At 45.4% G+C, this 16,825-nt stretch overlaps 1 protein-coding gene across 3 annotated transcripts in view; it reads right to left on the bottom strand.

Moving 5' to 3' along the window:
- Nucleotides 1-7,574: 7,574 nt before the first annotated feature.
- LOC144797646 (uncharacterized) overlaps nucleotides 7,575-16,825 on the bottom strand; it is a 38,490-nt gene continuing 29,239 nt past the window's right edge. For all 3 annotated transcript variants that reach the window (XM_078668349.1, XM_078668348.1, XM_078668347.1), the window contains exon 5: nucleotides 7,575-8,043. In XM_078668349.1, the coding sequence (XP_078524475.1) occupies nucleotides 7,912-8,043 (132 nt within the window). In that variant the 3' untranslated portion in view covers nucleotides 7,575-7,911. The remainder of the gene's footprint in view (nucleotides 8,044-16,825) is intronic.

The following is a 16,825-nucleotide window of genomic DNA, read 5'->3' on the forward strand; positions in this document are numbered from 1 at the left end:
AATGGGGTTCTTGCAAAAAATTACCGCGTCGTCGGCATATAATAACGCTGGAATTTGCCGACGACCTATAGCGGGCAAATCTTTGCTCCCTTCCAGCATTGCCACCTCGAGTCCATTGATATAGAGGGTGAATAAGAAAGGGGCCAGAACACATCCTTGTCTGACCCCCCTCTCTACCCGGAGGGGCTCTGTTAACTCTCCTTTAGTTCCATACCTGACTCTTGCTGTGGCCCCTGTGTATAATTCTCGCAAAAAATTCACTAGTGTAGGATCTACTCCCAATTGTAAAATAATTGACCACAGTTTTGAGTGACTAACACAGTCAAAAGCTGCGGTCAAATCAACATAAACCATATGTAGGGAGCCCCCTTTCGCTGGAACATACTTTCCTATCAGCAGGGTCAGATTCAGAGCCTGGTCAACTGTGCCCAATCCCTCTCGGAACCCATACTGCAAATCCGAGATTACTTTTTGATCGGTTGTCCATTCCTAGAGTCATCATCATCATCATCATCAAAGACTTTATTCGATTATATTTCATAACCATAAAAGTACGTCAGATCACATAATAAAAAATTACTTCATCAAAAAAGAAATTAACATTAATTAAAAAGAAAAAGAAAGACAATATACACAATGTATACATAGGCCAAGGGTTAAAATTGCAAAAAGGAAATCACATAATCATTGTCTCACGTAAGTAAAATATAAAAAAGAAAAGCAAGCAGTGTCTCTGACCATGCTTTTTAGTTAATCAGGATTTGACCCAAGAGTGGTCCAAAGTAATTAAAAGTGGGGAAAAATAGCCGCTCCAAAGAAGTCCCAATCTACCCCTCATGTGATTACTTTGCGCTTATTGACATAGAGACGGGACATATAGTGTTCTGGGGTAAAAATCAGTAATGCTCCAGGTGGAAATGGGTCCATCCCCTCTTTGTGGCCGCCATAAATCGAGATGTGGGATGACATATTTGCTCCTAAATTTTACCAGTATCAGATCTCCTGGAATGTCTTTTGGTAAAGGTCCTAGCCAGCCCACCCTTCTGACAGATAGTATAGTACCATCGATGTTGGTTGGCAGAGGTCTATTTTTGCTTAGCCAGAACGTGACTTTATTTGTTAGCTCCTGTTGGCTTTCATTTTTCCCTTTGGTCAATTCTGGTGCTCCTGCGAGGACGCACACAAAAGGAACGGCCTCCGGTGGCCAATGTAGGAGATTAGTTTTGTGTGACGTATTCTCATTGTTTGCCCATAGCCCCTTATGCAACCTAGATGCTTTGTTTGGCCCTAATCTGTAATAGGAGCTCCGAGTAGTTGAGCCTCCTTTCGGGAGGTTCAGAGCTGTTTTTTGTGGGTAGGCTAGGTGATTGTGGGTAGTCTTGGATTGTGTGACGGATTCAGGTGTTTCTGTGGCAGATGGGTGCTGTGACTGGGAAGGTTCTGGCAGATTTTTTGTGGGTGGCGAGTTAGCCTTAATCGCATCCTCGACACCCTTGAGCCTATCCCCTAAGCTGATTACTTTTTCTATCAGGGGTGATATTAACGCTACCAACATACTTTCAATTGAGGCCAATAGAGAAGCCTCAGCGGGTGCTGTAGGGGCAGTACTGACAGTGATGGGAGTGTAGGGCATTGAAGATTTGGGTTTTAGTTTCTGTTGCTTTGCCTGACTCCCCATTTGTATTACCCCAACTCTCTTCCTTTTGGTGGAGGAAATCTGTGGTCGCCCTTTAGGTTTGAGAATTGACTCAGATTGTGCAGAAAGAAGAGTAGCCTGGGAGTTATTAATTAGTTGAGATTGGGATTGGCTACAGGGCTCAGAACTAATGGGTGCTATGGTGCAAGTAGGAGCGTTGATTTGCATATTACCTGAATCCACAGGGACGTATGTAGTCTTGCATATTTCATTTAATTCATCAAAAAGGGATAAGCTCGGTACAGCATCAGGAGGCGAACATATACTAGGGTGACATTCCATAACGGGGGATCGTTCTATTCTCTCTAGTTCTTTTAAAATGGGGAGAGTTACCCTATTAACGAAATAGTCCATTGTCCCCTTAAGCGAGTGTCTCTGGGACGGAGTATTTCTGGTCTCCCCCTCCCAAAGAGTCATAGCACAAGGATTCTGCCAGTTACAATTGGGACTGAATTGAACGGCTGCGTAACGAATCAGCTGTGTTTAGGCTCTGCAGAAGCATGTAAGGAGCCTGGGGAGTAGCAATAAATAACAGTACCTTATGTCTTTCGTGTGATCCTACTCCGAGGTCCGGAGTGATGTAAAGAGGGGTGCCCCGTCCCGTCCTCCTCTGGCCACAGAGGGCCCGCCCTTTGCCCGGCGTCCCGCTCGCGTCCCGCGAGGCGAGGCAGAGCGCTGTTTGTAGGCGCCTCCTGGCGCTTGTGGTGCGTGGAAATGCAGCGCCGCCGCTGAGGCAGCCGGGAGTTGCAGTCCTGGGGCGGCGGCGCTATCTCTGCAATGGAGTGACTCCTGGCGGTGGCGGCGGCTGAAGAGGACTCCCCTCGTCCCCCAGCACCGTTAAGTTTGCCTCCCCCCTGCTCCGCCAAGCAGAGCGCTGTTTGTAGGCGCTCCTGGCGCTTGTGGTGCGTGGAAATGCAGCGCCGCCGCTGAGGCAGCCGGGAGTTGCAGTCCCGGGGCGGCGGCGCTATCTCTGCAATGGAGTGACTCCTGGCTTCACTCGAGAAGGATTCGACCAGCCACCTTCCCGAGCGAGTCCAGGAGTGAGATGGGTCGATAACAAGATGGACTGTTCCGATCTCCTTTTTTGAATATGGGCACTGGTATTGAAGTTGACCAAGATTCAATTAAACCAATTTCCTTAGCAGCTTTTAACACGTTAGTGAGGATCGGGGACCATAGGTCTATCTTATATTTAAACAAATCCACTGGGACCCCATCGGGTCCTGGTGCCTTCCCCGACTTCGATGCTTTTATTGCATGTACTACCTCCTCGTGTGTAAAATCTAGAGATATCGGGTATTCTACTTGTTTCAAACACTGTACTTGTTCTGTTCCCTGATCTACTTCCTGTGTAAAAATTTGAGAAAAATAATTCACCCAAGTCTTTGCGTCTATAGCGACGTCTAATGTCAGTGTTTCGAATTTTCCGGAAAGGAAAGGGGATCTCACTATTCGCCAAAAAGTTGAGCTGTCCTTTATAATGCAGCTATTATAAAGTTGACTCCATAGGTCATCTCTTATCTCTTTTTCCCGGGTTTTTAGGGCTAGGGCGTATACCTTTCTAAGTCTTTTGACCTCCTCTCTGTCCCTGTTTTTCTTGCTTAGGGCATTTTTTAACTGTGAATAAGTTTTTGTGCATTTGGAGTTAAACCAGCCCTTTCTTATTTTTCTAGTTTTTGTTTGATTTCTGGTTAACTCTTTCTCAATACTTTGAACGATGACATTATAACTTAACAGTACTTGTTTCGGAGTGCCCGAGGGATCGAGACAGTTTTCAATAGACGACAGAGTTTGCTTTACTATTTTAGTCGTTACAATTTCTTGATCAATCTTTCCCCATTTTAGTGTAAAGCCGTTCAGTCTATCTAGCTTTAGGGCCTGCTGGTCTAGCAAATTCAAATACTTTAATTCCTCCATATAAGTCGGTATCAGTAGAACTAGGCTAATGGGGAAGTGATCACTTATTACATTATTAATTGTATCGAATGCATGGATAGTAGATGCCATGCTTGTTGAGACTAAGATAAAATCTATTAAACTTTTCAGTACTCTCCCATTAAATGTTGAGGAAATGTGACTGGTGGGGTCATTAGCTCATTTGCAAATCCCACCTCTATTGCGGTCATAATCTCGTTCATTCGATTGCCCTCAGCTATATGGGTAAAATGCGTTAAGGTATTCTCCTCATCATCCTGAATACCACAGTTATTGGTTCTGCTCTTTTTACAAAGATGTAGGTTAAAATCACCGCCCCAAATTAAGGAAAAAGAATTATTAATATCTTTTGTTCGTAGGTCCTGTAATAAAAAGGAAACCTCATTTAGCACAAGGATTAGATCAGTTGAATTCAAGTTATTATAGAAATTTACTAAAAAGGAAATAGATCGCCTATTTACTTGTAACAGCACAATCTGATAGTTTTTTTCCATCTTCAATGGGGCTATTTCCTCGCATACCAATGTATTTGATATGTATATAATTAGGCCGCCCTTACATCTTCCCGAGCTCGATCTTATAGCTTCTGAGAAATATGTCCTATAACCCACCAAGTGGATTGGGGAACTAAGCCAAGTCTCTTGGAGGCAAATTATATTATACTGCCTTACTAGATCTAACCAGTTCTCGTTGGCATGTTTCGAGGAAAGGCCCGCTACGTTCCAAAAAATAATGTGAAGTTGTGGGGCAGATGTTTTTGGCACCGGGACCGTAGTCTGAACAGGTAGAATCTTTTTTACTTGATACTTTATATTATCTTTTAATGAGGCTTTATTATTTGGTTTTGATAGAGTGCCCAGGGCGGGTAAGCTACGGGTTGTAGATGTTTGACAATGTTCTGTTCTCCCTATGATTGACGATGCACGTTCATTGGGTGCCGCAATGCTTTTCTCTATTAATGCCTTTCCCATTATATTATCTTCTTGATTCAGTCAATCGTTATTATCCAGCCCTGAAAGAGCGTTAAATCTATTATGGGTAGCAATGGTATAAGTATGCCATTGAGCCCTGGGGGTTGGTCCCCATTTAGGGGGTCGGTAAGTATTATTTATTGGTGGATAAAAAAATCCCAATGGTAATATATTTATCCCCATGGGATCAGCCATTGAATTTGCTCCTCTCCACAAAATTTCCTTTACTAACCTTACTGAGCTAAACGTCAATACCACACAATCACCGGGTAAAGTCTTCTCCCGTGCTCCCACCCACTGCACTCGTCTGACCATCTTAAATTCCTCGAATAGTTCTCTATGTAGGCCAGTCTTATTACCTAGCCAGTGTAGAGATTTGTTCTTAAGCGTTAGCCATGATTCGTTATTACAGGCTTGAGTGTTAGGTACATTTCCCAGAACAATGATGTAGGGAGTGGCCTCTGGTGGAAGATCTAAATGTCTATCCGCATTTGATGGAACAGAATGGGTATGGATTGGAGGATGCAATTGTTTAGGGTAGTGGTGAGCATTAGGAAGTTGCGCCTGTGTTTCCCCAGAATGTGTAGTATTTAAAGTATTGCACGTGGTTTGTAATTTATGAGAAGAAGACGCTCTAATTTCCTGAAGCTTTTTGGGAGCAGAATCAGTCTGAGCTATGAGTTCTGTGGAAGATGCTGGCATATTCAACAGCCTAGCCTTTGTTTTTGAAGGGTGAAGGTTAGGCGATGAACTAGATGAAAGTATGTCAGAGGTGGGCTTTGACAATGATGCTAGGTTAGGGTTTGGAGATTTATTAACTAATAACTTTTCTATTTTCTCCATTCTTTCAGCTAGCTGGTCTAGCCTGACCCTCACATATAAATCCAGTCTCTCGACTAATAATGTCAACTTGTGTATACTTTGCTCAGAGTCAGTTTGTGGTGTCGAATTACTATTTAATCTCTCCTTATGTTTCAGTTGATTTTTGCTTTTATCTATGCGTTTCTTCCCCTGTGAAATGGAATTAGGTTTCTTTTTTGTTCTAGTTGTAGTTGTAGAATGTACTACAACTTTTGGGATATCTTGTAGAGGGAGTTGGATATCATTTGTTGGTGGTTTTCTTTGTTTTTTCTGGGGAGGTTGTGTGGGGGAGTCATTTCTGATGAGCAGGAGCTCATCAGAGTCGTATTGGATACATCCATTGGATGGATTAATGTTGATTTACTAGGATAAGTTCCGAGGGACCAGATGACTCATGGGTTAACCTAGAGGATGTCTCTTCAAGTGATTCCTCAACCGACTGTATCTGTTTTTCAATGGCGCCTACCGTGCCAGTTAAATAACTTAACAGGGTCTGCTGTGTGTCATTACTTGGCCTTAGGACACCCGGACTCAACACCTTCTTTTTCCCCATTGTTCTACCCGTGAAGTTACTGACTAAATAGAGTGTACTAAGATATTAAAGTTTACAGTATATGCAGAGTTTAAAAAACAAATTTATGTGTCAGACACAACCAATGGCATTCACTTAGTCACTTAGCTCTAAGAATGAAAATCAAGAGACCTGGTCCGACCCGGCCCTCTCCGGTCTCGGACGGGCACAGACGGGCCCGCCCTTGGCCCGGGCTTGGCCCGGCTCGTCCCGCGACGCGGGAGAGAGTACTCCAATAAATACTAGGTGGTAGGAGGGGCCTTGGCAGCACGTTGGACCCAATGCCTCCTGGGCCTTGTGGTCCTTGTGGCGGTATTGGCTAGCGCCCCAAGCAGCCTGGATGACAGATGGCCGCAGCGTCTCCCACGAAGCGGGAGGTGCAAGATGTTGGTGGTAATTCCTTTCTCGAAGCCGTTCAAGCCCCAAAGCAGCCACAAAGCAACCTCACTCGAGCTAATTGCAGCGTCCCACTCGAGCTATACGCAGCGTCTCCCGCGGAGCGTGAGGCGCAAGGTGTAGTTAAAGCCCCGGTCGGTGGTGGGAGGGGCATCGGCCTCGCTTCCTCGCTCACCAACGGTAATTTGGCGGGTGAGGAAAATCCAACCCTAGACCGATTCCCAGCGAGATTTCTCAACACGGGCGGTCGCGGATGCTCGCTACCGCTCGCATTGAGGAACCTTTCCGTTCACGTTGAGGAAGCTGCTGCTCGAAAAGAACTTCAACTCGAGTGGCAGAAAGAAGCAGCACCCTCTTACACTGTGCATGGCGCACTTTGCGCTGATTTTACAGTGTGTGACAAACACCAGGCGCTAAAAATCTGCGTGAACGGTGCATGGTAACGCACTTCCCCGCTCGCAGAACTCTACGTAGCTTGGCGGAGCTCTTTTGTCACTTCACAAAGTTTCACTCCGCGAACTCCACCCAGGCCTAAAGAGGAGTTCTGTACCCGCCATTATTGCCCCATATCGCTCGTTGGTCTTCAAGGGGTCTGTCTACTGTTCAATGTTCTTCAGACTGTACATTCAATAGCCTCCTTCTGAATATCACAATAAATCTGTATTTGGGGGCAAATGATATTTGTATATTGTAAAATCAGCAATCAGGTGCAAATGAGCTCCGACCAAGGGTTTTGGCCACACAAATCCCTCCAGTAATTACCTGGTGGCTTAGGCGCCACCAAAAGCGTGTACAAAGTGGAATGCTTTGCAACTTTACAGGTTGGAGAAATTGGTCCAGGCATTATTTCCCTTCACAAGTCAATCTGAATCTGGCACAAACACTGTCTGGGCAAATCCCACAACCATGTGGTAAATGAACTTTCCCAGTGTGGTTTTGTCCCCGTTTATACCTAGCCCTTCAGAACAAGGCCCTTAGAATTATCTAGGATTTATGCTGGGAAGACCTCAGGGACCTAGAATGCCTCCCCAAGCATACATTGTTCACTGTCTAGAAACATTGGGCCAGTATCTAATTGTTTTGACAATGATAAGCAAGGATGGTGGGTCTAAAAGAAAAATATGGAAAACATGAAAAACGCATATACAATTTAAGAAACCGCTTTATTGGCGGTTACCATACACGGAAAAAGCAAATCCTCCATATTATGCTTTTGATGGTCCTTCCTGAGAACCATACTGTATTGGCATATAGAGATGTTCTTAAAAGCAAGAACTTTTAGAGGGGTCACAAAGTGAGGGAAAGTCACGGACTTTACTCCTGCCCCAAGGAACAGCTCATCCTTGAAACCTCATGGTTCCACGGTGGACTAGTCCATCTGTCTTTCCTCCTCTATGTCTCTTCTCTACAAAAGCTCTGTCAGCATCTTTTCCACGCGCGTGACTGCCTTCCTCCAGATCTTGCGCTGTAGCCTGGCTCTATCAACGCTTTTTCTTTGCTTCTTTCTTTAGATCATTGGCAAACCTTTCGATTATCTTCCAGTATTCAGAAAATTCAACTTCCTGGCTCTCAGAGTCAAGGTCCTTCAGCACCTGGCCAGGATCTGAATACTCCTGCATATAAACAGAAAGAGTAGGTGATAGGAAATTGGAAAGCATTAAATGTGTAACAAAAGGCAGAGAAAGTGAATAGTAGGGTAAAGAACTGAGGGATGAGTAAAACCACAAGTCAATGGTGTTGGGAAGAGGAAAGGGAGAGGCCAGAAGGGCAGAAGCACCACAAATTAAAGAAATGTTAGCCTATTCATTGATTCAGTAGGTTTACTGAAAACATTTTTGTAATAATTTATGGTCGATTTTATTAAATTGTCAATTATTTACTTACAGCCACTTAAAATTAACAATTCCAATGTTGATGCTAGTCTCTGGGAATTGTAAAACTTCAAACCAAGAAACAGTAAGGAAATAAGTTACTCATCTCTAACTGTAGTTCTCCAGTATTGGAATCTTTCATAGATTCGAATTGCTTGAATCATTCCCCTAGTCGAGGTGGGAGTCTCCCATCTCGACGCCGGGAAATGGTTCAAGCATGTGAATCTATGAAATTTCCAATACTGGAGTAACTGCTTTGTTTACCGATATATCAGAGTAGTGCTTGGCAAGTGACGTGCCCTTACTCCTCCCCAAAAGTAATTATTTCAAAAACCGGGAAGCTAGCAGAGAATGCAGAGCACAATCTATTACATTTGTACCCATTTTCTAGAATGTAAGCCTTTCTCTGTCCTAAACTAAGGCTCATGTGCCGCTTCAGACCTTTCTCAGACGCTCCACTTTAATGGAACAAATTCTTACATGTAGTCAGATGGGCCACTTAATCAGTTCTCACCAGTAGGTACAAAAAAGCTTCTGGCAGCATAGAATGCAGGTGCAGTCTAAGAGTGCTGAAAGGAGCCACAGCATGAGTTCAAACCTTCAAATGAAGGTTTAAAGGATTCAGATGGCCTGCTCTTGAAATTACCATGATACTTCAGTTTTTGCTATACATGTTTCTTTTTTATAGCTACCAAGACACAGGCAAATCAGCCCACACATACTCAAAGGATACTGGGTTAACTGCCTGCTATTGCACCAAACTGAAATTTTGACATTCATTCATTTCCCCAAATAAAGGCAATACCCCTGTGTGCCGGTAGGTGGTGTTGGTCGGCTCCATGTGATGGCGTCATCAGAGGCGTTGTGACATAGGCACCACCTTGCTTGCAGCCCGGTGCTCGGTATTGCGTCGTTCTCCCCAGAGGTCTTGTTTATGGTCCTGGACTAGAAGAAGGTCCGGGTACTGCTCGGGGAGTCCTAAGTCTTTATCTTCCCACTCAAAGTTGTTGAGTCGGTCAAGTAAAAAGCACAAAAAAACAGCGTGCTTTGACTTCTGCCCGTCCGTCAACAGAGGCGACAGAGGAGTCATGGTGCATTCCTGCCCCTGGGTCGACTCTGCGCTTCCCAGCCTTCCCAGGCACTGAAGCGGCCCCCGCCCCGCTTAAGGAGTTTTATGATGTCATGTGCCTCATATTTGGGCGGTCTGACCCTACTGAGTCCCTTGGGAGTCCCGGAGGCTCCCAAGGGACCCCATCGGGTTCAGCATTGGCATCTCCAGCCCGGTGCCGATGACCCCCCATGAATCCAGCGATGGATCTGGACTGAAGCCGGTTGTACCATGCGATCTTCCCCGGCGCCAGTCCCGGTGCTGAGAATCCCGGCGCCCACCAGCAGCGTCAGCCCCATTCTTATCCCCGACGACCCATGACCAGATTGGCGCCGGACAGAACTCTTTTGACAGAACTCTTAGGTTCTTGGTCATTTCTTCAGCCCTATTCTGAAGGACTAGGAATGGAGGAAGATTGGGAGGAATCGCTGGACCCTTGTCAAGACCAGCCTTATCAGGAAATGGACTGGTATGAGTAATTGGGCGAGGCCAGTGGACTGGATACCTCTCCAGATTCTGCCCTGCTTTTTTCTCCTACTGTGGCTACAGAGGAGGGAGCATCATATGCTATGGTGGTGCAAAGGGCAGCAGAGGTCCTGGGCCTTCAGCTCCCTTCCGTGGCACTCAAGACGAATATCTTGACAGAGGTCTGCAGCCTGGTGTCTCCTCCTCAGAATCCCAGCTGCCTTTCAACAAGGAATTTAACCAATGTCCCACTGGGAACCTGGTCCAAGCCCAGCTCAGGGGCTCCTGTGAATAGGATAAATGCCAAAAGTAAATCGCCCCGGACCGGGCGAGCCAAATTTACTCACCAACCACCCTACCCCGATGAGCTTGGTGGACCAAGCCTCTACCTCCCAAGGCACATCCCTTCTTAACCCCCGGATAGAGCATCCAAGAGGCTGGATAGTTGGGGCAAGAAAATGTTTTCTTCTTCCAGCCTTGCATTGCAGTTGGTGAACACCACATACTTATTTGACCGTTATTCCTATACTTTGTGGAAACCGATTGCACTAGTGCTGCCATGGGTCCCGGAGGAGGACTGGGCCATCCTCTCCAAAGCAGTATCAGATGGAAGAGATGCGGCAATGTTCGCCATTCGTTTTTGTCTTGACACGACCGACTCTCTAGAGAGAGCAATTGCATCAATGGTGGCTGTTCAAAGCCACGTCTGGTTAAGGACTTATGGCTTTTTAGGGGATGTCCAGGCTTTTTTCGTGGACATGCCCTCTGATGGCACCCGTCTCTTCGGAGAAGAGGCAGACATGGCACTGGAGCACTTTAAGGATTCACGGGCTATGGCCAAGTCCTTGGGACTCTTAGTGGCCACACATCCCCATCTACCTTTCACTCCTTTCGTGGCTACGGAAGAGGCTTTCAGCCCCGCCAGCAATACCCCAGCCACAAGACCACGCAAGTGCAACAACATCTGCGCAGTCCAGTCACACATCCCCTAAACCCCCCGGATTCCCCCACACCCCACAACCTCAGCCTCCAAACTTTCCTAGTCCGGCCCTTCAAGATCATGAACAGCCAATTGGTAGCAGGATCAGCCATCACCTTCACCACTGGCAGAATATCATCTTGATTGTCAATTGTCAGTTTAAGTGTTTATATTAGCCCATTTAGTTCTTTTCTTATATAGAATTTTATTTTTTAGAGCTCTGACTGAGCAGCAAAGAATACCCAATTTATGTTTTTACATATAACTACTTGTGGGTCGATTTGGATGGCGGACGGACGAAGTCCGTCCGCCGCCCCCGAGGTGGAGGGACCGTCCGCAGGGGCAGCGGTGGTTCCTCCATTGGAATTAGGATGTGACCGCCACCCTGGCGGTCACATCCTCTATATGTAACATTATGGCAGGTGCTTCTTTAAGCAGCACCCGCCACAAAGTGAAAAATGCATGCTTTCCTTTGACATGCACAACGTGGCGGGCACCGCGTGGTGCCTGCCACCTTGTGCATGCCAAAGCGGGTACCATAGGTACCCCCCATGTGCACCCCCACAACCTGGGGGCCCACAAGGGGCCCCCAGAAGCAAAGGTCCACATGCTTTTCCACGGCGGAAATGCCGCCGCGGAAAAGCATGTTACCGCACCCATCCTAATGTGGCTAGCAGTATCTTGCAGACACCGCCACCATATTGCGGTCCACACCCCGCGGATCAGCGGCGGACGGACCTGCTGTCCGTCGCTGATCCCACCGCCATCATAATCTGGCGGTGGGTGTTTTCTATGTCGCGGCGGTGAATCCGCATCCTCTGGGCCGGCGGTTGCTTCCACCGGCCCGGAGGATGCAGATTCACCGCCATTGTAATCGACCCCTTGATTTGGACATAAATTGAAGTCGGAGTTGTATCTAATAAGGTATGCACAGTAAGGCAAACTTAGGGTTGATCTTCTGGATATTAGCTGTGATAGGTTTTACCTGGGGCTATTTTTAACCTGTTCTTTTTCCTCACCTTTGTTCAGGACTGAAACCTGCTTCTATATTTTAAAGAAGTGTGTTTACAGCTCCGCATTTGCCTCACCTTAAAATGTATTATGTGAGTAGATAGTACTGAGATCCCAGATTGGATGAGTATGAGTGTAGCGGTGGGTTGCTTGTTGGTGGTTCATGTACTCCAGTCTTGATGGGACTTTTGGACAATTATTCTAAGTCTATATATAAAAGAACTACAGAATTAAGGTTCTGATCTTGTAGATATTGGGAATAATATATACTGTTTGGTTCTGGAAATTGAAAAATGTAAATAAGATGGTCATTTGCTATATTCTCTTTGTCTATGTATTATATTCTCTTTTTGTATTATGTTTTAAATTACATGTGGTCCGCTCAGATATTTGTTTTATGTTTTTTATGCAGGAAAAATATTATGCAGAACAATATTCTGTAAATAATAAGGTGGGACTATATATCTTTAGTTGTCCTGAAGAAGGTGGTTGTATCCTATTTTTCCCACCGAAAAGCATCAACGCCTACCTCTGTTAGATTTGAGGAACAAAGTGCTGCATGTTGAAAAAAATTCTTAGACAAAGCACTTTCATTGATTCTTTCAAATTAACAATTTTTGATGACTAATGTCTTGTCTCTCTTATTATGATGTATGTCTTAAAGTTTGTTGAATCATTTTTTACTCGTTTTTAACTGATTTTATTTGAAGTATTTTTATGAATTTGCATGAATTATTTGATATGACTAATATTAAAATTTGATTATTAAAAATTGTCGTTTTGGTCCCTTTTAAGACGTGTATGTGGCTGCATGACCTTTGAGATGTTGAGGTATGGGAATAAGTGAATTGTGTTCTCCAAGGGAATTTACTTTTGACAATTGAGTTGCACTTGGAACCCTGTCTCCTGGAGTAGTGGGGACTCTCTCTTCTATATTTAAGTATATCACCTCAGACATGAGGGTCCTCCAAATAGTCCGAAAGGGCTACTCCCTTCCCTTCGAGACTATCACTCCCTCCATGCCTCCAACTTACGACCGGCAGACAGAGATTCACCTGAATTTGCTTCAGGAGTAAGTCATGACTCTATTAGCCATTGGAGCCATAGAGAAGGTTCTAGCACCAGAAGCAGGCTGTGGTTGTTATTCCCGCTACTTTCTGATACCCAAAAAGAAAATGAATTTGTGCCCTATCCTGGTTCAAAAAGAAAAAGTTCAAGATGCTCACTCTAGCTCAGGTCTTGTCTGCTCTGGACACAGGAGACTGGATGGTAGCGTTGGATTTGCAGACGCCTAGTTTCACATTCCCGTCCTGCCTGCTCATCGGTGCAATCTGCTGTTTACAATAGGCCACAAGCACTTTCAGTTCACTGTGCTCCGCTTTAGCCTTACTAGCGCCCCTTGGGTGTTCACCAAAATAATGGCAGTGGTCAAAGCTCTTCTATGCTTTTGAACACGAGCTTGCCCCAGGCTGTTGTCTCCCACCTCCAGATTACGGCAAGCCCCCTGCAATCTCTGCAGTGAACAATCAACATGCCAAAATCACATCTGACTCCCTCTCAGATGTTCCATTTCATACTAGCTATTCTGGATACAGTGTCGCTTTGGGCCTATCCTCCCGAATGGCGAGGCTAGGAAATTCAGACTATGATACCGATGTTTAAGCCTCTATCCTGGATTTTGGTATGAATGACTCTCAGGCTGCTGGGCCTCATGGCCTCCTGGTAGTGACATATGTGGGCTTTGCAGTGGAACTTGAAGTTTCGGTGGGCGCAGCATTAGGGGAATCTTCTACGACATGGTCTAGATGTCGGAGAGAACTGCATAGGACAGTGGTGGCTAACAGACCACGATTAGGTCAGAGGCAGACCCCTCTCCCTTCCCCAACCAGACCACATAGTATTTATTTATTTTAGGAGCTTGTATAGTGCACAGCTACCCCCAACGGGGGTGTCCCGGCCCTTTAGTAGTGACAGATGCATAATTCCTGGGATGGAGCGGCCATCTGGGAAAGGTGGAGATATGGGGACTCTAGGCTCCAGAGGAAACGAGACCCCACATCAACTTGCTGGAGCTCAGAGCAATTCGTTTGGCATTGAATGCCTTCCTTCCTTCCATCAAGGGGGAGCTAGTGCAAGTGTTTATGGAGAACACCACCGCCATGTCGTACTGCAACATACAGGGTGGGGTCATGGGCCCTTTGTCAAAAGAGTCTCTGACTTGGCTGGAACAGCAGGGCATATACCTTGTGGTTCAACAGCTGCCAGGTTAGCTAAACACCAAGGCAGACAAACTCAGCCATCAATGCCTAGCGGATCACGAATAGCGTCTTCTTCCGAAGGTGGCACAAGTTCTCTTTCGACAGTGAGAAGAGCCTTGGTTAGATTTGTTTGCCTCCGACGAGAACACAAAATGTCAGTTATTTTGGAGCTGAAGTTTCCAAGGCAGCTCTAACTCCGAGTGCTTTTCGTCTCGAGTGGAGCTCAGGCCTCCTATACGCCTTTCTGCAAATACCGCTGCCCATTTGGGAGGTTCTGGTGTCCCAGCAGCAGGGGAGGGTCCTCCACCCGAACCTGTCAACTCTACGTCTTCTTGCATGGAGATTGAGCGGCAGCAGTTGATAACATTAGGCCTTCCTCCCGAAGTATGTAAAGTTATTTTGGCGGGAAGGCGGGACTCCACCAAGACTGTGTACGTCTGCTGATGGAAAAAATTTGAAAAATATTGTACAGAAAGGTCTATTGATCCTCTTTCTACTCCCCTTTTTCAGGTCATGCTTTTCATTTTGAATCTTGCCCATCAGGGTTCTGCACTGGGCACACTTAAAGGGTACTTTTCGAGGCGGTCTGCCTTTCTGAGGCTCCCAGACCAACCCTCATTATTCAAATCTCTGATTGTAAATATAATACATAAAGGACTCGTACTTATGTTCCCACCTTCCCCTTTCATTGAGGCTCAGTGGGATTTTAATTTGATTCTCACTTTGCTAATGTGAGCCCGTTAAATCCTGTGTACACTTGTTTACTATCAAAACAGCCTTTTTAGTGGCAATCACATCTGTCAGGAGGGTGAGCGAATTGCAGGCTCTGTCATCTAAGCCACTTTACCTGACCATCTGCCCTGATAAGTTTGTGCTTCTCACTAGCTCCTCTTTATTGCCAAAAGTGGATACACCAATACATGTGGAGAAATCAGTCACCTTGCCCACCTACTATGCTCCTCCGAACCCCTATAATCAAAAAGGAGCGACTACACTTGTCCTTCTACCTTGACCGCACTTAAGAGTTCCTGGAGGATTGTTAACTCTTCATGGGGTACGCTGAACTAAGAAAGGTTGTGGGGTGCAGAAGAGGACTATCTCATGATGGGTCATCCTCTGCATCAAAATTTGCTATGCTCTGACCAATTAGCAGTCTCCTGAAGGCTTCAGAGCTTACTTTACCAGAGCGAAGGCTGCTACCACAGTGTTGCAACGCAGAGTTCCAGTCTTTGACATTTGTCAGGCAGCAACGCCGGCATCTCTGCACACGTTTACCAAGTACTACTGCCTGGACAGTCAAATCTGAAGGAACATCCTTTTTTGGCTCTGTCCTGCATGGCTTCCTTGTCTAAACGTACACGTAGTCCCTTCTCCAGGGATGGTATTGCTTGGGTGTCAAATCAAAGATAAGGAATCTGTGACTAGATGTCTCTAGCAGATGGACTAGTTACTTACCTTTGGTAACGTCTTATCTGGTAGAGACATGATCTAACCGCAGATTCCTTACTGACCCACTCATCCTCCCCGCACTGCGGACAGGTTTTAGGTGTCAGGGCGGATCACTTCTAGGGCCATAGTTGTTCAGAAACACACCAATGTCAGTGCACTTTCTGGCTCACCACTTATGGCTTGGAAAGTCGAGAAAGTAGCTGACATCAGTGCGCCGAGGTGGTGCCTATATAGGTGACGCAGATGCCACAATGGTGCGGACGACGCCAACGACATCATGCGGAGCTGACCGACACCACCTACCAGTGCTCAGGGGTATTGCACAAAGAAAAATCTTTCGGATCCAGTCTGATGCCTGGGAAATTCAAAAGGTAAGGAATCTGCGGCTAGATCATGTCTACCAGATAAGGCGTTACCGAAGGTAAGTATCTTGTCCTTTTCGAGCTCCCTCTGAATTTTAGGGTTTTCTCCAAAACAGGATGCGTTGGTTTAAAAGACTTGATCTTGAAAGAGTCTGCTTGAAGATCGTTAGAGCTAAATCGCTCGCAACAGCACTGTTGTTTTTCAAAGCTTCTCAAACAATTCACTACTAATATCCATTTGTAGCCACTATACCGTATCTCTATTAGAGGTGGCACAAGACTTTTTTATTGGTTTAACCCGTCTTTGGGTACCTTATAGTTTGGTGGTAGCTTCTACAGTATTTAATGAATTTCGATTTTGCAATTTGGAAAAAATTTGGTTAAGTGCGTTGGTGCCCCAAAGAGGAGGTATGAGCACTATACAAATGCTCTAATACCATACTAGAACTGTATTTTTTATTGTGTCAATTATTTACCTTTGTATAGCAGTCATTTAGCCTTAGTTTGCCCTGAACCCATTTGCCAGATTAATAAGTAGAAATAAATCAGGCCCCATTTTTCCTTTTAAAAGCAAGGTGACCTACTACTGGTTTAGACCTGAATTTCAATAGGTAAATTATACCTACACATTCAAAAAGGTTTGTTAATCAGGTTCTTAGGGTCTATATCCATAAGCTACCCAAGAACATCTCTAATAGAAAAAATATTATCAGTGTATGCATCCGCACACTGTTCCATCTTTCCTAGCTTACACATTCCCATTTTTTCCGCCCATATTGTGATAACAATCTCATGAGTTTCTTCAGATTGTTCATTGTAAAGGTCCTATTGATAACATGGCACACTCTTTTGTCATCCTCATGGCAGGGATAAGAGTAACCAGGTCCTACAA

This window comes from Lissotriton helveticus, chromosome 12, assembly GCF_964261635.1.
Source record: "Lissotriton helveticus chromosome 12, aLisHel1.1, whole genome shotgun sequence".
Classification (NCBI taxonomy): Eukaryota; Metazoa; Chordata; class Amphibia; order Caudata; family Salamandridae; genus Lissotriton; species Lissotriton helveticus.